We start from the raw sequence: 23,928 nt of genomic DNA, 5'->3' as shown, positions 1-23,928 counted from the left end.
GAGAAACCTCTCGGTTCATCTCCAGCCAGCGAGTCATTCTAAAAAAAGGGTAAAACACTTGCCAATTCAGGTTGATCAAATAAAATAAAAGGTTATTTGCCACATGCTTCGTAAACAACATGTGTAGACTAACAATAAAAGGCTTATGGGCCCTTCCCAACAATGCAGAGAGAAAATGGAAAAATAATAGAAAAATAATATCTCAAGGAATAAATACACAATGAGTATTAATGTTGTTTTAGTGAGACTCTTCAATCATCCTGCAGCTGTCTGTGCAAAGGAGGTCACACTGCTTGCTTAGCGAGTACCATTTCCCCTGATTTGGCCTATACCTGGCATGAACTCGGGACCTATGCTTTGCTAGCAAATGTGACCGCCCTCCGGAAGCATCTTACCAGTCAGCACCACTCCAAAAGCTAGATATTGAGACACAGAACGGGGCGCAGCCCTGCGTGGACCTTGACGACAAGCTGGTGGAGCAACAGGTGACCGTGGTGAAGGAGAAGAGCAAGGCCAAGTGCGACAAGGCCACAGGTGAGATGTGGCAGACATGGTGGCAGATGTGGTGACATACTGAGGGGACAAAGACACATGATTACTTACTAAGAGGATCATAGCAAGCCTGGTAATTAATTGCACCCACCTGGCGTCCCAGGTCTAAATCCCTAGAGGGGAAGAATTAATTGATAAAAAGCAGCAGTGGAACTAGCTTCGAGGTCCATATTTGAATTTGCCGGGCATAGGCCTACTGAAAGGACAAATATATGAAGTAAACTCAGCAGTAGCGGTAATGTTAACAAGTCCTCTTCTACATGATGAGTGGAGATATAGTGGGCCACAGCTATGAGATGTTGATAAACGTGTATGCAGGCCAAGTGTCAGCTGCTGTACTGTCATGTAACTAAGTTAGAAAATAAATCTACCCTCATAACAGGATTCTACTCGCAGAGGCCCTTATTAAATAATTTAAGTGCATTTCATTCAATGTTGTGCTTAACACTTTTTGTTCTGCTCTAAAACGTTAAGGTTAGGATTGATAACATATAGAACACCATCTGGTTTTCTTGGCAGGCATAATTATAAATCTAGAGCAGGTATTCAGGAAACTATTTACACTTGGTTGTTGAAGTACAGGAAGTGGGAGGACAGTTACTGAGTTCCTGTATGAGAGCATGCTGATGAAGCACATAGATGAAGGACTGACTGAAGATGGGATGCTGATTCAAATATCATTCTCTAAATTATGCACCACTTTAATTGTAATATCTGGTTTCAGTTGCACTAGAGCAAAAATGAATAGGCAGTGACTAATTAGATTTAATAGCCTGTGATCTTTATAAATGTTGCCACACACTTGTAATTAAATCGTTTTTTAATTTAGCCAGTAATGAAATCAGATGAGGGCTGTTGCCTACTAAGTGGGCAGGTTCTTCTGACACAATCCGGTTTAACATCTGAACATACTTCAGAACATGTGAAAGGAGTGAAAATAAGCTAAAACATTTTTTTTTAAATGTAACTATCCCTTGAACTTCACTTAGTCCCTTAGTATCACCTTTGTTTGCTTTATCAATATGGGATGTTGTAGTTTGTCTCATGATATTGGTATAACAGATATCACAGTTGGACTGTAACAATGTCTTCATTGTAATTACACTGAACCCGCTGTGTAATGTTAACTACCATGTAAAAAACATATTAGTCCAACTAAATTTAAAGTGGGACCAGGAAGGGTCATGTACCTCTCTTCTCCTCTCCCAGACTGCAGGGACATGATTTCCAGCATCAAATCCATGAAGATTTTTAAGTGAGTAGGAGGCCCAAAGGGCATGTGGACCAAAGACGTGGGCAGCAGCTCGGGCAAGGTCTACGTCTTCAACGGCACAGATGAGGACACCCTCTATGAGTTTGGCTCCATCAGGGACTTCACCGTCTCCTTGGGCACATCTATGGCCAAGACCATGAAGCTGCCATCCCCTTGGCGAGGTAGCGGCCACATCGTTTACAACAACCACTCGTACTATCTGAAGGAGGTCAAGGAGCCGCGGCTGATCAAGTACGACCTGTGGCGGACAGCGCTGTATTCCCTGTCCAGGACCACGTCCCCGTATATGGCCTAACCCTGGAGACTGTCATTGACCTGGAGGCAGACGAGGAGGGCCTCTGGGCCATCTAAGTGTATGCCACCAAGGAGACTGAGAGGCACATCTCTCTGGACAAAATGGACGAGAACACGATGGACATCGAACAGATGTGGGACACACCATGCCCGAGGGAGCCTTCATCTGCGGCACAGTGTACATGGTCTACAACACTGCGGAGCCCAGACGCTCGTGTGTCCAGTGCGTATTTGATGTCAGTGATATGGTGACCAACGACGACGCACCGCTAGTGTACTTTCCCAAGTACAACCTACTGGAGCTGCGGATCTACGCCTGGGGATGGCTACCAGATCCTTTACAAGCTGGCCATGAAGAGGAAACTGGAGGTATGAGCTCAGCAGCGCCGCCTAGTGTTGAGGTGGGTTTGAGATTTCTAACATCTGTACTGAGTAAAAGCCCAGAAATGTCTGTGTAGATGAAAATAAAACATTTTCACTGTCATGTTCAGGTTTGGTCAACTACAGATGCCGTGTCTGCATTTGATCATGCTGTTGCAGGAATTTGCCTGCACTACAGGAAATGCAATATTGTAGTGTATCTGAGGTTTAAAAATGGCTTCCAATTTCCACTTTAAATTTGATTTGCCCGAACACATTTTTTTATCATCCCCTACAAATGTGTCAATTTATTATAATCCACATGTCCTGTTGCTGCAGGATAATTTTTATGCTGTAGCAAACTGCCTCAAATTAAGATCCTACTGTCACGACTCCTGCCGAGGGTGACTCCTCTCCCTGTTCGGGTGGCGCTCGGCGGTCGTCGTTACCGGCCTACTAGCTGTCACCGATCCCTTTTTCCTTTTCTGTTGGTTTTGTCTGTATTGGTTTCACCTGTGTACCATTAGTGATTAGTTGGGTATTTAAGCCCGTTTCCCCACCTGTTCTGTGTGCGGGCTTATTTCTGTCTTTCACTGTGTTTGTGTAAGTGAAACGTGTTCTGGGTCCTTGTATATTTTGATTACACCCTGTTGTTATTTTTGGGTGTATATTCTCTTTGACGGTGCATTTATTAAAGCACGATAGCAAACGCTTGTTTCCTGCGCCTGACTCCACACCCACTACTACATCAAGCGTTACACCTACATCTGCAGTTATGATTTTGAACAGTCCTAAATGTAATCAGATCATTGTCATATTGTATTTCCTGTCTTGACTACTAACAGAACAACAGTTCAGTGACAAAACCATCCATTTACTTTAGATATTGCTTGTTATTAAATATTTATACGATTATAAAGATCTAGGGGCATGTGGACGGAGAAGCTAAAGTAAAAACAGTACAGTTGTATAATTTTTGTTTTCTGTTAAGCACTTTCGAAAACCACATTTTACCTTTCACCGGCTATGCCTTGATGTTGAATAAAAACATACTTGGATGAAAGAGTGTAAGTTATTTTTCTTCCATGTTACAGTAAAAGAGGAACATCTGCAGTCAATTTGGAATGTTAAAACCAGAATCAACAACTTTATTATAATTTCTTTAAAATACAAGGGATGCCTGGAAACAGTTGTTCCAAATACAAATGTTCAATACAAAAGTGGAAAGTTACTCTAAATTGCTTGGAAAAATCAGGAGAGTCCTTATTTTAAACACTTATCACAAGGCTGATGGTGCAAATCAAGCCAAGTCCTTCAACAAAGTACATGACATTGCCTGAACAGGAGACTATTGGCAAACACTTCACAGGTAATAGGAAAACAGAGCAGTGAAGCTGTAGTCACTGTGAAATTGAAACAGAAAAGTAAGTTCAGGGGGATAGTCATGTGGATAATATAATAAATATGTGATTCTAAATACAGTGCTATTATTGATGTCAGTATCAAAGGGCATTATATACATATACTGTTGTACATTAAGTCCATACCTACAGTGTAACTTTAAGTGTACTGCCACAAACCAAACCACAGTGTTTGTAATGATGCTAGCTATGTATTTAGCACGTAATGCAGCTACACTCAAGACATCAACAATATATGATGGCCAGGTATGCTGTATGTTGTGTACATAAAGGCCAGGTATGCTGTATGTTGTGTACATAAAGGCCAGGTATGCTGTATGTTGTGTACATAAAGGCCAGGTATGCTGTATGTTGTGTACATAAAACAAATAAAAATAAAGTAGAGGGATGAAACACTGATCATCCTGGAACATCCACTGTAATAAACCTTATTATCCTGGAACATCCACTGTAATAAACCTTATCATCCTGGAACATCCACTGTAATAAACCTTATTATCCTGGAACATCCACTGTAATAAACCTTATCATCCTGGAACATCCACTGTAATAAACCTTATTATCCTGGAACATCCACTGTAATAAACCTTATTATCCTGGAACATCCACTGTAATAAACCTTATTATCCTGGAACATCCACTGTAATAAACCTTATTATCCTGGAACATCCACTGTAATAAACCTTATTATCCTGGAACATCCACTGTAATAAACCTTATTATCCTGGAACATCCACTGTAATAAACCTTATTATCCTGGAACATCCACTGTAATAAACCTTATTATCCTGGAACATCCACTGTAATAAACCTTATTATCCTGGAACATCCACTGTAATAAACCTTATTATCCTGGAACATCCACTGTAATAAACCTTATTATCCTGGAACATCCACTGTAATAAACCTTATTATCCTGGAACATCCACTGTAATAAACCTTATTATCCTGGAACATCCACTGTAATAAACCTTATTATCCTGGAACATCCACTGTAATAAACCAACAATTATTTAAGTAACAATACAAATGTGTATAAAATGGTTCACTTCATAATACCCTGTTGATTGTTTTGGACTTGCTGTAAGATAGGGATCTACGCCTGGGGATGTAAGTCGTAGGGTACTTCAAGAACATCCTGCACTCAACAGCAGCAACTATAACATTTGACCTACTTAATATGTCACAAGACTGCCATAACGCCCTGACCACACTTCAGACAGATACACATAGATGTATAAACACACCGGGCTGAGCTCAACTACAAAAATATTGTTGCAATAGTACTGATCCCACCAGACCCAGTATACACTATACATTCCATGACAAAGTGGCTGTCCAAGAGGGCACAAGAGAAATGCGTGTGTGTGTGTTTACCTGTGTTTCTGTGTCTGTGTGCTGAGGAGATAATGTCCAGTGTAAACCGACTGTTATTCCAGAATAACTTACTGCACTTTACTTATTTTGAGGCACAGAATTTGTGGGTCTGGGACACTCCAATATTTCAGGCCTTGCTGCAGGGCAGGCTTCGTAGAGTAGTGTAGTATAAACTCTGGCTCCTCCCTCATGGACTAGACAGAAGTCTTGGAGAGGGGCAGGAGCCTTGGCTGTCAAAGCTTGCAGTGCGGGATTTCCACTGTAGGAGACATTTCACATTGTAAGATTAGTGTACCAACATGGAAATTGCTGTCACTGTTAGGAGTTTACCTACCATCAGAAATCCTAAACATAGATGGATATATATACAGTGCAATGGGAAGGTATTCAGAACCCTTGACATTTTCCACAATGTTACTTTACAGCCTTATTCTAAAATGGATTAAATAGTCCCCCCACCCCCCCATCATCAATCTACACACAATACCCCATAATGACAAAGCAAAAACACTTATACATTTTTGCAAATATGTATTAAAAATAAAAAAATGAAATATTAAATTCATATAAGTATTCAGACCCTTTACTCAGTACTTTGTTGAAGCACCCTTGGCAGCAATTACAGCCTCATGTCTTCTTGGGTATGACACTTCAAGCTTGGCACACCTGTATTTGGAGAGTTTATCCCATTCTTCTCTGCAGATCCTCTCAAGTTGTCAGGTTGGATGGGGAATGTTGCTGCACAGCCATTTTCAGGTCTCTCCAGAGATGTTCAATCAGGTTCAAGTCCGGACTCTGGCTGGGCCACTCAAGGACATTTAGAGACTTGTCCCGAAGCCACTTCGGAGTCGTCGTGGCTGTGTGCTTAGGGTCATTGTCCTGTTGGAAGGTGAACGGTCGCTCCAGTCTGAGGTCCTGAGTGCTCTGGAGCAGGTTTTCATCAAGGATCGCTCTACTTTTCGCCATTCATCTTTCCCTCGATCGTGACTAGTCTACCAGTCCCTGCCACTGAAAAACATCCCCACAGCATGATGCTGCCACCACCATGCTTCACTGTAGGGATGGTGCCAGGTTTCCTCCCAATGTGACGGTTGGCATTCAGGCCAAAGAGTTCAATCTTGGTTTCATCAGACCAAAGAATCTTGTTTCTCATGGTCTGCGAGTCCTTCAGGTGCCGTTTGGCAAACTCCAAGCGGGCTGTCATGAGACTTTTACTGAGGAGTGGCCTCCGTCGGGCCACTCCACTATAAAGGCCTGATTGGTGGAGTGCTGCAGAGATGGTTGTCCTTCTGGAAGGTTCTCCCATCTCCACAGAGGAACTCTAGAGCTCTGTCAGAGTGACCATCGGGTTCTTGGTCACATCCCTGACCAAGGCCCTTCTCCCCCAATTGCGCAGTTTGGCTGGGCGGCCAGCTCGAGGAAGAGTCTTGGTGGTTACAAACTTCTTCCATTTAAGAATTATGGAGGCCACTGTGTTCTTGGGGACCTTCAATGCTGCAGAAATGTTTTGGTACCCTTCCCCAGATCTTTGCTTTGGCACAATTCTTTCGACCTCATTGCTTGGTTTTTGCTCTGACATGCACTGTAAACCTTATATAGACAGGTGTATGCCTTTCCAAATCAACTGAATTTACCACAGGTGGATTCCAATCAAATTGTAGAAACATCTCAAGTATGATCAATGGAAACAGGAGGCACCTGAGCTCAATTTTGAGTGTCATAGCAAAGGGTAAGAATACTTATGTAAAAAAGGTTCTGTTTTTTATTTTTAATACATTTGCAAAGATTTCTGTCATTATGGGTTATTGTGTGTAGATTGATGAAGATTTTTCATTTTATTTAATCCATTGTAGAATAATGCTGTTACATAACAAAATGTGGAAAAAGGGAAGGGATCTTAATACTTTCCGAATGCACTGTATATACTGAACAAGATAGAAACGCAACAAGCAACAATTTCAAAGATTTAAGTTACAGTTCATATAAGGAAATCAGTCAATTGAAATAAATGAATTAGGCCCTAATCTATGGATTTCACATGACTGGGGATACAGTCAGGTGGTCACAGATACCTTAAAAAAAAAAGGTTGGGGCGTGGATCAGAGAACCAGTCAGTATCTGGTGTGACCACCATTTTGCCTCATGCAGCGCAACACAACTGCTTCTCGTAGAGTTGATCAGGCTGTTGATTGTGGCCTGTGGAATGTTGTCCCACTCCTCTTCAATGGCTGTGCGAAGTTGTTGTATATTTTGGCGGGAACTGGAACACGCCGTCGTACACGTAAATCCAGACCATCCCAAACATGCTCAATGGGTGACATGTCTGGTGAGTATACAGGCCATGAACTGGGACATTTTCAGCTTCCAGGAATTGTGTACATAATTTGCGATATGGGGCCGTACATTATCATGCTGAAACATGAGGTGATGGAGGTGGATGAATGGCACTCCAATGGGCCTCAGGATCTCATCACGGTATCTCTGTGCATTCAAATTGCCATTGTGTTCGTTGTCCTTATGCCTGCATATACCATAACCCCACCACCACCATGGGGCAATCTGTTCACAACCGCTCAATCACACTAAGCCATACACGTGGTCTCCGGTTGTGAGGCCTTTTGGACGTACAGGATAATTCTCTAAAATGACGTTGGTAGAGAAACTAACATAAAATTCTCTGGCAACAGCTCTGGTGGACATTCCTGCAGTCAGTATGCCAATTGCATGCTCCCTCAAAACTTGAGACATCTGTGGCATTGTGTTGTGACAAAACTGCACATTCTAGAGTAGCCTTTTATTGTCCCCTGCACAAGGTGCACCTGTGTAATGATCATGCTGTTTAATCAACTTCTTGATATGCCACACCTGTCAGGTAGATGGATTATCTTGGCAAAAGAGAAATGCTCACTAACAGGGATGTAAACAAATTTGTGCACAACATTTGAGAGAAATGCGTTTTTTATGCGTATGGAACATTTCTTTGTTCCGTGTACATACATTTACATTTTGATAATTTAGCAGATTGTTTTATCCAAAGCGACACACAGTCACTGCATCCAACTAAGGTAGGTAAGACAACCACATCACGGTCATTGCAAGTAATACCTTCCTTAATTAATAAAGCAGCTATCAGGGAAACGGAGTAACCGACCTACCTCTTTCTGAGACTTGGTGGCCTCCAGTAGAGGGTGCCAGTGAGCGATGGGCTTGCGGGGATAGGCCAACATCTCGTTCCAGTGGTCTCTACCCAGTCCCTCTGCATGACTGCCGACTCTGTTCACACCTATGATCTCATTGTGTCCCACCCTGTGTAGAGTCATACATTCTGTAGTAAGTATTCAGATAACCTTTATTTGAAAGCAAAGTAGTTGAATATTGGAATGTATTTGGAAATACAATAAAAATATTAAAATATACTGACTCAAATACACTCCCATATTTAACCCAGGTATTTGAAAATAGTATTTGACATAAGTATTTGAAAATACTTCCAAATACAATTTGGAAGACTATTTGGTTTTTACAAATAACCATTCAAATACTCAAATAAAGGTACTTGTTTTGGGCTGCGTATTTGAAAATACTGAAATACACAGAAAAAGTATTTCAAAATCTTAAATACTCAAAGACACATCTATTTGAGCCCAGGTCTAAAAGAAACAGATCAGTAACAAGAACTTAGAAATTATTATTGATAATAATAAGGGCAAATATAACAATTGATATGGCAATACAAACAAGTATATATATATATATTATGATAATGGCATACAAGTCATAGTCCATGACGGATATGTGCAGGCTGACTTGGCCCATGTTCTCAGGGGGGATATCGAAGATGATAGCTTCATTATAGGTGGGGTTTAAAGTGTTCCTCTTGATGGTGGTTTTCTTCTTTTTTAAGCGCCGTCCGTCACTCTCGAGGGAGACTTTGACATATGGGTCTGCCAATAAACAAGAGAAAATATGATTTGATTTCTTTAAAACTAAAAATGCTTAGCTGCTTATTAAAGGATCAAGCTGATCTGACTCTAGCTACATTATGTGATATGTAAATTAGCTAAGTATGGCTCTTGTGTTACCAAACCAGATATATGATACCAAATCAGATTCCATTTTTATCTTGTAATTTAGCATAGGCCTACACTCTTTTACCAGAGAGATAGCCAAATCAATGTGTAGAACAAGAGTGAACAACAGTGTTTAAGCACAAAACCTTTTAAAGTGAACCCACTGACTCAACTATACCTGAGTATCCTGTGATGTCCATGGCCTTGAGGTTCCTGCACTTGATGATGGTCATGGTGAGTCGGCCTGCAGTTGGCAGGTAACAGAGAGAGAACATGATCTCCCCCAGGTCTACACTCTCCTGTGTTCAGGGCCACAGACAAAACACATCAGAACAGAAGGAATCAGTTATCATACATTACAATGCCACTAATATTGTTAAAAGTATAGTTGAATGAATTTACATGTTTAGATATTTGTTTCATTACTTTGAAAGCAGTCTATGGACAACGTCTGATGTAAAAAGGGCTTTATTAAAAAGATTTGATTGGATAATTGATTGACTTACAGAGGTGGCGTACTGAATGTCCTTCCAGACGGCCGTCTCGCGAGAGAGGTCCGACGCCTCAAACAGGTTCTCTAGGATGACCTCGCCGATCATGTCGTGGCTGGAGAAGCGGTCAAAGTCAAAGATGCTCAGGTGCAGCTTCCTGCTGCCCAGCTCCTCGTAGGGCACGGTGAACTGGAAGGATTCGTCAAACATGGGGTTGAGAGTCTTGCGATGGACACGAGTCTGAAACTTGCGCTTGCGGTCAGGCAGGAGGTAGATTTTGACGTAGGGGTCGGAGCTGCCACATAAGTCCTTGGCAGGCAGGTCGAAGGCCTTGAGGATGTTGACGAAGAGCGCCTCGGACTCATAGTCGTACTTGAGGGAGAAGTTGATCTTGCCACAGGTCTTGGAGGACTCGTCGGCCTCCAGGGGGCTCTGTTTGTAGAGCTCTGGCTGGATGCGACCCAAACTGGCCAGGCTGGTGGATTGGTCCTCTGCATAGGGGAAGTCGCTGCCTCGGTCAAGGCTGGTGACATGGTGAATTTGTCGGGGGAGGTGCTTCTTAAAGGAGCTGTGCCTGGAGACATGGAGACATTTTTGCCAGTTGAATCATTGTCATGGACAATTTACACGCTCAAGCAGTGAAATAATGTTAGTACCATATGGCATGCCTGGGAAATCTGTGCCCTCGCATCCCTTCAGAATAATGTTGTCAGATTCCAATTTAGAGTAAATGGAATCACTTTTTCTTTCTGATATTAGGTGATTTCGATTTTTCTTCATTTAGCGCAATAGGAGCGACACGGCAGTAGGGGCATTCAACTGACAACCTCATTACTTTTTTTATCTATCTCATCTTAAAGGTCACAAATGGAGATATTACAGGGGTGGATATGATGCGTAATGAATAATATCTCTGTACCACTATGATACACGATAAATAGCCACTTCCTGACAACATCACATACTATTACCTCAATACTAATACATGGCCTGTGCATAAACTGGAGCTCAGAGGAGCCCTGTCTAACCTATTTAAGTAGGATGCCCATATACACAGATATTAGGTCAGTTTTGTGTTACTCCACCCAAATGGTTAGGATTTGGGAAGGATACACTAATAAGCTGATACTAGGGATGCCTCCTAAATGGCCCCCTATTACCTATACAGTATATTGTACTAGTTTTGAAAAGGGCTCAGGTCAAAAGTAGTGCACTATGTAAGGAATAGGGTGCAGTTTGGGACACAGCCTAGGTCTGTGTCTAAGGGCAACTTCCTCCCGGAGCCTGACCTATTGGAGGAGGCAGGCTCGGTGGTCTGCCTGGCCATGCGCGTGCGGCGTAGAAAGTGGTCTTTCATGGACAGCTGCACCTCGGCAGGGATGTTAGGCGACGTGTGGCTGATCTTCACTGCCGCCTCCAGAAAACTCGCCGGATCCGAAGGATTCAGCTTGTCAGACGCCATGGCGTGCACGTGTGTGTGTGTGCGTACGAATGTAGGCCTGTGGGCATGTGCTGAGAAGGCTCTGTCGTAGGGTCTGTCAGAGGCAGAGGAGGGGGGGCCGGCGGCGGGGGCAAGGGCGGTGGCACTGGAGGAGAGGTCCTTGGTGCGCCAGGGCAGCCAGCACAGCTTCCAGGAGGCAAAGACAATGACGCCCAGCAGGGCCAGGCCACAGGCCACGAACACCAGGAGCAGGAAGCTGAAGGAGATATCTGGAGGAGGCAATGGAGGGATGGATGAAGGGATGGAGGTGGAAGAGAAGAAAGAAAAGGGGAGGGGATAGATCAAATTAGCTATTTTTTTGGCCAAGTCTGTGCTCACCTAAAGGGCAGGGTCCTAAAATGGTGCTAATTCAGGTGTCATGCTCTGGCACGATTCAGCTTGAACCCTGAATAATACAGGTCTGGAATGAGTTACATGTCTTTGACTACAAATAATCCATGCAGGAATTTAAAGTTATGAGTAATAAGCCTTCATCCATCTCATCTCTCTCTCTCTCTATGTCTCTCTCGCACACACAGACGCAGAGTGCAAGTGCTCACTGTTTGACTTGCAAATGAGCTAAATGTAATTACAGTCTTATTCCAGAAACAGTCCCACAATCCATTTTACCAAGGAGCAAAGCCACACAGGTAGAAGAACCATTCTTTCTGTGATTATTACAAATGTATTTGCAAAGGACTCGCACTGGGAGTCCGCAACACATACAGTGGTGCAAAAAAGTATTTAGTCAGCCACCAATTGTGCAAGTTCTCCCACTTAAAAAGATGAGAGAGGCCTGTAATTTTCATCATAGGTACACGTCAACTATGACAGACAAAATGAGAAAAAAAATCCAGAAAATCACATTGTAGGATATTTTATGAATTTATTTGCAAATTATGGTGGAAAATAAGTATTTGGTCACCTACAAACAAGCAAGATTTCTGTCTCTCACAGACCTGTAACTTCTTCTTTAAGAGGCTCCTCTGTCCTCCACTCGTTACCTGTATTAATGGCACCTGTTTGAACTTGTTATCAGTATATAAGACACCTGTCCACAACCTCAAACAGTCACACTCCAAACTCCACTATGGCCAAGACCAAAGAGCTGTCAAAGGACACCAGAAACTAAATTGTAGACCTGCACCAGGCTGGGAAGACTGAATCTGCAATAGGTAAGCAGCTTGTTTTGAAGAAATCAACTGTGGGAGCAATTATTAGGAAATGGAAGACATACAAGACCACTGATAATCTCCCTCGATCTGGGGCTCCACGTAAGATCTCACCCCGTGGGGTCAAAATGATCACAAGAATGGTGAGCAAAAATCCCAGAAGCACACGGGGGGACCTAGTGAATGACCTGCAGAGAGCTGGGACCAAAGTAACAAAGCCTACCATCAGTAACACACTACGCCGCCAGGGACTCAAATCCTGCAGTGCCAGACGTGTCCCCCTGCTTAAGCCAGTACATGTCCAGGCCTGTCTGAAGTTTGCTAGAGAGCATTTGGATGATCCAGAAGAGGATTGGGAGAATGTCATATGGTCAGATGAAACCAAAATATAACTTTTTGGTAAAAACTCAACTCGTCGTGTTTGGAGGACAAAGAATGCTGAGTTGCATCCAAAGAACACCATACCTACTGTGAAGCATGGGGGTGGAAACATCATGCTTTGGGGCTGTTATTCTGCAAAGGGACCAGGACGACTGATCCGTGTAAAGGAAAGAATGAATGGGGCCATGTATCGTGAGATTTTCAGTGAAAACCTCCTTCCATCAGCAAGGGCATTGAAGATGAAACGTGGCTGGGTCTTTCAGCATGACAATGATCCCAAACACACCGCCCGGGCAACGAAGGAGTGGCTTCGTAAGAAGCATTTCAAGGTCCTGGAGTGGCCCAGCCAGTTTCCAGATCTCAACCCCATAGAAAATCTTTGGAGGGAGTTGAAAGTCCGTGTTGCCCAGCGACAGCCCCAAAACATCACTGCTCTAGAGGAGATCTGCATGGAGGAATGGGCCAAAATACCAGCAACAGTGTGTGAAAACCTTGTGAAGACTTACAGAAAACATTTGACCTGTGTCATTGCCAACAAAGGGTATATAACAAAGTATTGAGATAAACTTTTGTTATTGACCAAATACTTATTTTCCACCATAATTTGCAAATAAATTCATAAAAAATCCTACAATGTGATTTTCAGGATTTTTTTTTTCTCATTTTGTCTGTCATAGTTGAGGTGTACCTATGATGAAAATTACAGGCCTCTCTCATCTTTTTAAGTGGGAGAACTTGCACAATTGGTGGCTGACTAAATACTTTTTTGCCCACTGTATTGGAGTGGGGCCAGTATGGAAAAACTGTTAACGCATCAATTCAAATTCAAAAAGTGCTTCAGTCTTTATCTGCATTTCTATAGGGATAATGAGTGGAGTGTCACAAACAAGCATATTGATATAATGTAATTAATGTCTATGAAAGGACTGGGGCATTGGTATTGGATGGATTGGAGGGGTGTGACCTTCCAACCCCAGTGGAAAATGTAGGCCATAAATTGAGTGTAGAGATGGAAAGCATTAGACTGTAGGTTACTATCTCCCTAAAACAGCTGTCCAGACTAATTAATTATACATGATGAAAACACATGAATTTTACATTAAGTTTCTAGTAAAGCGGTCAAATTCACAACCAGTATTTAAAGTCTCCTGCTTTAGCCTACGTAAAAAAATGGACCTTGTAGAAAATAGCTACTCTAACTGTCACGTCCTGACCAGTATAAGGGGTTATTTGTTATTGTAGTTTGGTCAGGACGTGGCAGGGGGTGTTTGTTTAGAGTGTTTCGGGGTTTGTTGGGCTATGTTCATATTTAAGAGGGGTGTTTGTTTAGAGTGTTTCGGCGTTTGTTGGGCTATGTTCTTTGTTAGTCTATTTCTATGTTAGTTCTAGTATGTCTATTTCTATGTGATGTTTATTTGGTGGACCTTCAATTGGAAGCAGCTGCTCCTCGTTGCTTCTAATTGAAGGTCCTATTTAAGAGGGGTGTTTTTCTATGGGATTTGTGGGTAGTTGTTCCTTGTTTAGTGTTTGTTGCACCTGACAGGACTGTTTCGTTTTGTTCTTTTTTTGTATACGTATTTAGTTGTTTCTCCTTCAAAATAAAAAGAAGATGAGTATACATATTCCCTCTGCGTTTTGGTCCAATCCATACGACAACCGTGACAGAACTACCCACCACAAACGGACCAAGCAGCGGAGGAAGGAGCAGCAGAGGAGCTTAGAATCGTGGACATGGGAGGAGATATTGGACGGAAAGGGATCCTACACATTGGAGGAGATCCATGCTGGAAGAGATCGCCTTCCATGGGAACAGGTTGACGCAGCCAGGAGAGCGGAAGCAGCCAGGAAGGCTGGAGAGGACCGGGAACGTTGTGTGGGTACACGGCTAGCAAGGAAGCCTGAGAGGCACCCCCAATAAAAAATGTTGGGGGGTACACGGGTAGTTTGGCTGGGCCAAGGGTGAGTCCTAAGCCAAGTCCCCGTGCTTATTATGGGGAGCGTGTGGAGTGGAGAGCGCCGGTGTGCACATGATCTCGCCCATGCGCACGCTCAGTCCTGTGCGAGCGATCCCAGCCCTTCGCAAGTGCCGTGCTAGAGTGGGCATCCAGCCTGGGAGGAGAAGGCCTGCGCAGCACATCTGGCCACCAGTGCGCGTCCTAGGTCCAGGCTACACTACGTCTGCTCTACGCACGGCAGCCATCAGGCCTCTGCACAGCCCAGTTCGCCCTGTGCCAGCACTCCGCTCGTGCAGGGCTACTATTACCATCCAGCCAGGACGGGTTGTGCAGGAGGTGCGCTCCAGACCTCCAGTGCCTACTCATGGCCCGGTGTATCCAGTTCCTGCTCCTCGCACTAGCCCTGAGGTGCGTGTCTCTAGTCAGGCGCCTCCAAAGCCAGCACCACGCACCAGGCCTCCAGTGTGTCAGCCCAGTCTAGTACGTCCTGTTCCCGCTCCTCGCACTAGCCTTGGGGTGCGTGTCTCCAGTCTGGTACTTCCAGTACCAGCCCCACGCACCAGGCCTCCAGTGCATCAGTCCAGTCTAGCTCATCCTGCTCCTGCTCCTCGCACTAGCCCTGTGGTGCGTGTCCCTAGTCTGGCGCTTCCTAAGCCAGCCCCACGCATCAGGCCTTCAGTGCGCAGTCCCCGTCCAGAGTGCCCGGCGACAGTGCCTCGTCCAGAGTGCCCGGCGACAGTGCCTCGTCCAGAGTGCCCGGCGACAGTGCCTCGTCCAGAGTGTCCGGCGACAGTGCCTCGTCCAGAGTGTCCGGCGACAGTGCCTCGTCCAGAGTGTCCGGCGACAGTGCCTCGTCCAGAGTGTCCTGCGACAGTGCCTCGTCCAGAGTGTCCGGCGACAGTGCCTCGTCCAGAGTGTCCGGCGACAGTGCCCCATCTAGAGCTTCCGGCGACAGTGCCCCGTAGAGAGACGGCCCACAGTCCGGAACCGAGAGAGACGGCCCACAGTCCGGAGTCGGAGCCGAGAGAATCGCCCTACAGTCCGGAGTCGGCGCAGCGAGAGTCGCCCTACAGTCCGGAGTCGGCGCAGCGAGAGTCGCCCTACAGTCCGGAGTCGGCGCAACGAGAGTCGCCCTACAGTCCGGAATCGGCTCAGCCAGAGTCGCCCTTCAGCCCAAGGTCTCCAGCGACGCGCATCAGCTCGAGGTCTCCAGCAACGCGCATCAGCTCGAGGTCTCCAGCAACGCACATCAGCCCGAGGCCTTCAGCGATGCGCCATAGCCCAGAGACTTCGGGAGGGGTAAAGTTTAATATGTATTTAGCGGGGGTGGACAGGTTAGGTTGGGGAGTGAGGCCGGAGCCTGAGCCACCTCCATAGTAGGTGGGTTGGGGGGGGTGTAGCACAAGAACCGTCAGTGACGGTGGCCACCCTCCCTTCCCTTCCCTCCCTTTAGTTTGGGTTTATTTATTTTTTAATTTTAAAATTTTTATTTTGGGTTTATTTTTGTGTTTTGTGTAGGTGCATCCAGGATCTGCACCTTTGGGGGGGGGGGGTACTGTCACGTCCTGACCAGTAAAAGGGGTTATTTGTTATTGTAGTTTGGTCAGGACGTGGCAGGGGGTATTTGTTTAGAGTGTTTCGGGGTTTGTTGGGCTATGTGTTTATGTAGAGGGGTGTTTGTTTAGAGTGGGTTTTTGGGTATGTTCTATGTTAGTATATTTCTATGTTCTGGTCTAGACTTTCTAGTTCTATGTTTAGGGTTATTGGTTTGACCTTCAATTGGAGGAAGCTGTTCCTCGTTGCCTCTGATTAAAGGTCCTATTTAGAGGGGTGTTTTTGTAATGGGTTTTGTGGGTAGTTGTTTTTGCACTGCTGTGTTTAGCCTGCAATACTGTGTGTTCGTTCGTTTTCTTGTTTTGTTATTTAAGTGTTCAATAAAAGTTAAGATGAGCACTCAACCCGCTGCGCATTGGTCTACTACATACAACAACCGTTACACAGTGACACAGGATCTGGGCTGCGTCCCAAATGGTACCCCATTCTCTGCATAGTGCACTACTTTGGACTAGAGCCCTATGGGCCCTGGTCAAAGTAGTGTACTACATAGGGAAAAGGGTGCCATTTGGGATTCAAGCCGGGATTTGGGAGACACATTTTCCCTCAACAGTCCAGTCAGCACATTTATTTTTATTTTTTATTTTTATTTTTTCTCGCCTTTATTTAACCAGGTAGGCCAGTTGAGAACAAGTTATCATTTACAACTGCAACCTGGCCAAACTATAGCAAAGCAACAACAACAGAGTTACACATGGAATAAACAAACGTACAGTCAATAACACAATAGAATAATCTGTATACAGATTGTGTGCAAATAAAGTAAGGAGTTAAGGCAATAAATAGGCCAATAGTGGTGAAGTAATTACGATTTAGCAATTTACACTGGAGTGATATAAGTGCATCCTTATGGTGGAGAAAATTTAGGACAACTGGTAATCCCTGTATACTCGAGAAAAAAAAAGTTGGAATTTCACAGTCACTCAAACTTCTTTGGCTTACTTACACCCTGATTAACTTTTGGGATATTGAAATTATCTGAGTGGGTGGTTGGGTGACTAACCCACTATGAAGTTTAATGTACCTTCAATGAGTGATATAGCTAAGGGCTTCTAAGTATCGCCTCCCGCCACCGGTGCTCAAAAGCCAAAACAAAAACCATCAGAACTGCCCTTTGAGTGTATTTATGTTTTGTGTTTTTTTGCTGTAATACAGAGTTGTATTGCTGTAATAACATTTTAAGTACCAGCAGTTTATTGAGATTAATTGGTCCCCTAGGCGCACACACACACACACACACACACACACACACACACACACACACCTCAAATTAAATATTGATGTGAGAGCAATGCAAGCTTGTACAATTATTACACATCTCACACCTTTGACATCTCAGCCTAATTGTCCATGCAAAACTCAAAGCCAAGATATGGTAATAGATGGTATTCGGTGTTCATACAATAATTGAATCTAGCGTGTGTCTTTTTAAATCAATAGATGTCAGAGTACTGTGTTCATGATACTGTATTTGCAGTTTTTATTCATCATAAAATCGTTGAAACTTATGAGATGTTTTCTGTATCAAAAAAGGAACAAATGTATTTTGTGAAAAATGACTGGACATAAAGGCATGATGGAGTACAATTGGATCTTACTGTCTGCAAAATGGGGGAAACGACCACATGGTCACGTTCTGACCAGTAAAAGGGGTTATTTGTCATTGTAGTTTGGTCAGGGCGTGGCAGGGGATGTTTGTTTTGTGTGTTTCGGGGATTTTTGGGTTTAGGTTCTATGTTCTTTATTTCTATGTTATATCTAGTTTTCTATTACTATGTTGGGTTTTTGGCAATGACCTCCAATTAGAGGCAGCTGGTTGTCGTTGTCTCTAATTGGAGGCCTTATTTAGTTGTGTTTGTTTCACTTGTGTTTTGTGGGTGGTTGTTTTCCTGTATAGCCTGTGTTGCCTTACAGAACTGTTTCATCGTTTTGTTTATTTTTGTTTAAGTGTTCACGTTACTTCAAATAAAGAAGATGAGCACTTTACCCGCTGCGCCTTGGTCCAATCCTTACGACGCCTATGACACACATTTAATGTATCTGCTGCACTGCTCTGGCAGAAAGAACCTGCAGTGAGACCAGACCAGTAGAGCTTTTTCAGGTACTCATAAATCTAATTAAACCTTGCTTTGTAGCAGAGACACAGAGAGAAACCAAAGCCCCAGGGTTTGTTCTCCTCTTCAAGTGCCCTCATATACAACCTGGTCTCAAAAGAATCCTTACCATTAGACATTTCCACTCCCACTCTCCCCACCCCTTAATTCTGAGAGCTGCAGTCTCAAACACAACATGCCAGATATACAGTCAGGTCCAACATTATAGACACTCTTGATAAAGATGAGCAGAAAAGACTGTAGAAAATAAATAATACAAATACTGAGCTACTGTATATTGTATGCAACAACAAAAAAAGGAAACATTTGTCTCCGGACTAATTGAAAACTTGTAGTTTGAATTGAAGAGGGCAGTCCATAAGCACAGACAAAGGATATCAAGGATCTGGAAAGATTCTGTATGGAGGAATGGTCTACGATCCCTCCCAATGTGTTCTCCAATCTCATAAAGATTTTAGAAAAAAGGCTCAGTGCTGTTATGCAAGGTGAGCTATTGAAAGGTGTTGAAAACAGGGGTGTCAATCATTTTGACCCCTATCTTTTTGAGAGAAAAAAAGTAGTACTTGTTAAACAAAATCTATTTATTTTTTAAATTGTATTAGTATATCATATATAATTTCCCATTTTTTTGTACAATATAGCTCATTATTTGTATTCTTCATTTTTTCTCATCTTTATGAAGGGTGCCAATAACCTGGGACCTGACTGTATATAAGTAATTCACATCATTTATTCTTTTTTATTTAACCAAGTCAGTTAAGAACAAACTTTTATTTAGAACAACAGCCTAGGAACAGTGGGTTAACTGCCTTGCTCAGGGGCAGAACAACACCTTGTCAGCTCGGGGACTTGATCTAGCAACCTTTAGGTTACTGGCCCAATGCTACCTGCCACCACAACTTTCCAGTTCTTACACTAATTCTGTATGTCTTGGTGGATTATGTGCGATAAAAAGCTAAAAAAATAACAACTAATCCCCCTTGACTGGGATGATTTGTGGTGTCTCATCAGGAGTCAAGTGGCAGCAAGATGGCTCCTCTTAAATAATCTTTAAGCAATTACTCCAGCAGCCTCCTCGGCTATTTATAGGCCTCAGCCGCCTCACACATTGGCCACTTTATCATTCTCCCCACTCAATCCTTTGCACCTGGGATTTATCAACAGAGATTATACTTATGAGGAATCGGCCAGTTAACTCTTTTATAATTGGACAAAAATAAAATGGGTATGGGATCATCCCTTCATCTGCAATGACCACATGATTAGGGCTGACAATACACAGGAAATAGGCTACCTGTCTGAAAAAGAAATATACATCATCCAGCTGGTTATAGTGGTTCTGTTGGAGAAAACACAGCCCATCAAAAGGCAAGACAAGAGCACAGAAACATTATTTTCCCATTGCGTTTGTCAAGTAAAGGGTAAAAACAATATTATATATAATGTAAGCCTAGGAACAGTGGGTAAACTGCCTTGTTCAGGAGCAGAACAACAGATTTATACCTTGTCAGCTCGGGGATTTCATCTTGCAACCTTTCAGTTACTGACCCAACACGCTAACCACTAGGCTACCTGCAGCCCCTTGTACATACCATTTTTATGTTTCTGTGTCCAGGAAGTAAGGGAGTTAGAGGTAGTTTTACAAGCCAATGCTAACTAGCATTAGTGCAATGACTGGAAGTGTATGGGTGTCTGATAGCATGCTAACAGTTACCATAGATGTCCAGTCATTGCGCTAACGCTAGTTAGCAATTGTGCTAACACTAGTTAGCAACTTCCTTCAAACTGCATGCAGAGACACAAAAATGTTATCCACGAGTTCATCTGACTCTGGGGAATGTTATCGGTTTTGGTTTTCCATTTATATTTTGAGGTAGCATGTTAGCACATAGGGCGTACCAATTGGTGTCACCTCGTTAGTAAGTATGTGTTATATCTGTGCTGGCTTGTCCATCTCGTTAGTCAGAAGGTATTTGTTTTGCTCCATATTATTTTACTCCCTATCCTAAATTGTGGGTTTTTCTTTTAGTTTGTCTTTTCAGAGGCAAACCTAGTGGGCCTCCATGGTGGGTATCTTTCAGAACCCCTTTTGAAACCCTTTCTGTTTTGATTTGGTTGTCAGAGATTTTTTTCAAACCCACTACCCTGGCATTACAAAAGCCATGCTCTACCAACTGAGCTACAAAGGATGACAAAACAAAATAAATATGTTTTACTGTTATAGTATAGCCTCCATCCTATAGCTCCTCCCAACTGTGCACCGCAGCCTCCACATAAACTGACATTTAGGTTAAGTGCATCAGAAAAATTGCAGGCAACATTTTCCCTAAGCTGCAGCCCTGGTGACCCTGTGTACAGTATAGTATGTGGGAAAGAAAGGCACACTTCTTCAGTGTGAGGATATTTACAGACAAGCAATTACTGGGATTGCCATGTAGAAACTCACCACAACCCTTGCTGTATATGCCTACCTACTTCCAACAATCCCTTATTTAAAAGGGGCTATTACTGAACTGTTGCAAAATGAAAAACATTAAAATAGCCCTATCGTAAACAAAGCAATGTTATTATAGTATTATGATTTAATATTTGTTTTTATTTCTTTTCGTTTTTAGATTTTTATTTGAAATTCAGTTTAGTTTCAGTTAGTTTTCAGACTTATTTAGTTTCAGTTTGATGAAAACATTTCTATTTCGTTTTTATATTATTTAGTTTCAGTTTTAGTTTTAGGGACAGAAAGTAGCCAATGTGTGGGAGGCTAGGAGCCATTTTTGTGTTGTAGGCCTGTAGTTTGTTCACTTCTTGCCACTAGGGGGCTGTAAGGTGATAGGCCAGGACCATAGACTTGGATAGACCGAACATATATATATATATCTCTGTCAGTGTCTCCATCTCAGTTGAGCGAAGTGCCAGAGACACACTTGGATCCATCAGACAAGCTGCTGCAGGGGTTGGATCGAAGTTGGCTGCAAAGGATTCAGTATGCATAAGAAGCACTCACGCAGTGACTTCAGGAGGACCTGTGCCAACTGTTTTGCAACAGTAGTTGACTTCAAGTTTGCCTCAAGGTTGAGAAGACACAGTACCACATCAGACAGCAACTGGCTGTCAGTTTGAAGTTGGTCGGTGTGGATTCTGAACTGCTGCAGCAGAGAGAGAAAGAGAAAGAGACAGAGAGACAGACAGACAGACAGACAGACAGACAGACAGACAGACAGACAGACAGACAGACAGACAGACAGACAGACAGACAGACAGACAGACAGACAGAGAGAGAGAGAGAGAGAGAGAGAGAGAGAGAGAGAGAGAGAGAGAGAGAGTTCCTTGGTGTCCACATCATCAACAAACTATCATGGTCCAAACACACTAAGACAGTCGTGAAGAGGGCACGACAACACCTATTCCCCCTAGGGAGCCTGAAAAGATTTGGCATGGGTTCTCAGATCCTCCAAAAGTTATACAGCTGCACCATCGAGTGCATCCTGACTGATTGCATCACTGCCTGGTATGGCAACTGCTCAGCCTCCGACCGCAAGGTACTACAGAGGACAGTGTGTACGGCCCAGTACATCACTGGGGCCAAGCTTCCTGCCATCTAGGACCACTATACCAGGCGGTGTCAGAAGAAGGCCCAAAAATGTGCCAAAGACTCCAGCCACACTAGCATGGCAAGCGCTACCTTAGTGCCAATTCTAGGTCCGAAATTCTTCTTAACAGTTTATACCCCCAATCTATAAGACTCCTGCTAATCAAATGGCTACACAGACTACTTGCATTGTCCCCACCCCCCATTTTTACACTGCTGCTACTCTCTGTTATCTATTATCTATGCATAGCCACTTTACCTCTACCTACATGTACATATTACCTCAATTACCTCAACTAAATGGTGCCCCCGCACATTGACTCTGTACCAGTACCCCCTGTATATAGCCTCTTTATTGTTATTTTATTGTTGCTCCTTATTTGTCTTTAAAATATATATATATATATTTGTTAAATGTTTATATATATATATAAACATTTAACAAATATTAAAACTGCATTGTTGGTTAAGTGCTTGTAAGTAAACATTTCACTGTAAGGTCTACATCTGTTGTATTCGGCGCATGTGACAAATACGATTTGATTTGACTTGATAGAGAGAGAGCGACTAAGAGAGACAGACAGAGAGAGCAAGAAATAGAGAGCTCCACTTCACTCTCACTTTGATAAGACTCAACAAAATAACAAGGTAGAAAATTGACATTATTTTCCAATGTCTAGGCACAATGCTGAATTGTTATGTATCTGAGAGAGAAATGTTATGTCTGCCTATTGATTTAGTCAAGTCCATGAAACCTCTGGTACAAAAACAAAACATATCATCATTATAATAGAGAGACCAAACAGAACAAAATACATTATTATATGAATAAACTAAACAGTAAACTCAAAAGGGAAATTTGAGAGTGCCAATGTTATATACTTTCATGCAATACAATTACAATTACATTTAAATTTGACCTTTGTCTCAAGATAATAACAAAGCTAAGAAATAATGTTGCGTTTAGTGGAATTTTTTAAAGATTGGTTTGAAAAAAACATTTAATAAAAATTTTACACGCCAAATAAGCAGTTTACGCCAGGGAATATAAGTTGAACTCCAGAGTTGGTGTTCAGCAATTAATTTCCATAATTGGTCTAGCCACCCAGAGGATGATAATGTGGGACAAAATCATGCTGAGTTGTTGAGGCTAGTAATTAAACGAGGCTGAGAATCCTACAGTGTGATTCGTGAACACATTATTAACATGTTTCTCGACTTGAACGCTCCAAATTAGAGCTCCGTCGGTAGGATTCGAGCAGGAATGCACACTGGATCCTTTTACAAAACCTACAGCAACCTACAGCAATGTCACCAACCCCTGGGTTACATCAATAACAAGTATCATTGAGGCACACACACAACAGATAAGTGTCCTTGCAGATAAAGCAGAGGGGCAGGGGGATGACGCAACATGCCTTGAGTATCCTGTCCCTTTCTTATGTGTGTGAAAGAGGGTTAGATTAGTATTTGTTGGGCTGGAGACTGAGGAGAGTGTGGACGGGAGATAAGAGAGAGAAAGGCCAGGCTTGCAGGTTTTGATGGACATGGCCGGTCATTCTGAAGAGAAGCTGCCGAGAGGTAGCCAATAAGAGAGCTCGGCTGAGCAAATGTCCCTAAATCTGACCAAGACTGTTACAAAAAAACAAAAGAAATCCTATTTGGGGAAAAGTCAAGTTATTCACAGCTGTCTGTTAGGGGGTGAGTGTTGGAGAATGAAACCATGTGAATTTAACCAAGAATGGACTCTGAAACATTGCCTTAGGCTAGCCTTGTCTCACTTACCAA

The 23,928-nt window shown here is 43.1% G+C and overlaps 1 protein-coding gene and 1 pseudogene across 1 annotated transcript in view; one reads left to right on the top strand and one right to left on the bottom strand.

The window, feature by feature from the left end:
• Positions 1-341: 341 nt before the first annotated feature.
• LOC115151207 (olfactomedin-like protein 3A) lies at positions 342-2,558 on the top strand (annotated as a pseudogene).
• Positions 2,559-3,656: 1,098 nt separating this feature from the next.
• The window catches only part of LOC115150432 (synaptotagmin-6-like), a 53,678-nt gene continuing 33,406 nt past the window's right edge, over positions 3,657-23,928 (bottom strand). The window contains exons 2-7 of the mRNA XM_029693718.1: positions 11,128-11,548; positions 9,854-10,412; positions 9,526-9,646; positions 9,050-9,221; positions 8,433-8,583; positions 3,657-5,536 (exon numbers count right to left, since the gene is read on the bottom strand). Coding sequence (XP_029549578.1) covers positions 5,465-5,536; positions 8,433-8,583; positions 9,050-9,221; positions 9,526-9,646; positions 9,854-10,412; positions 11,128-11,548 — 1,496 coding nt within the window. The 3' untranslated portion in view covers positions 3,657-5,464. The remainder of the gene's footprint in view (positions 5,537-8,432; positions 8,584-9,049; positions 9,222-9,525; positions 9,647-9,853; positions 10,413-11,127; positions 11,549-23,928) is intronic.

Source organism: Salmo trutta, chromosome 16 (assembly GCF_901001165.1).
Source record: "Salmo trutta chromosome 16, fSalTru1.1, whole genome shotgun sequence".
In the NCBI taxonomy this organism is placed as follows: domain Eukaryota; kingdom Metazoa; phylum Chordata; class Actinopteri; order Salmoniformes; family Salmonidae; genus Salmo; species Salmo trutta.
This window is presented reverse-complemented; position numbering and strand designations above follow the sequence as displayed.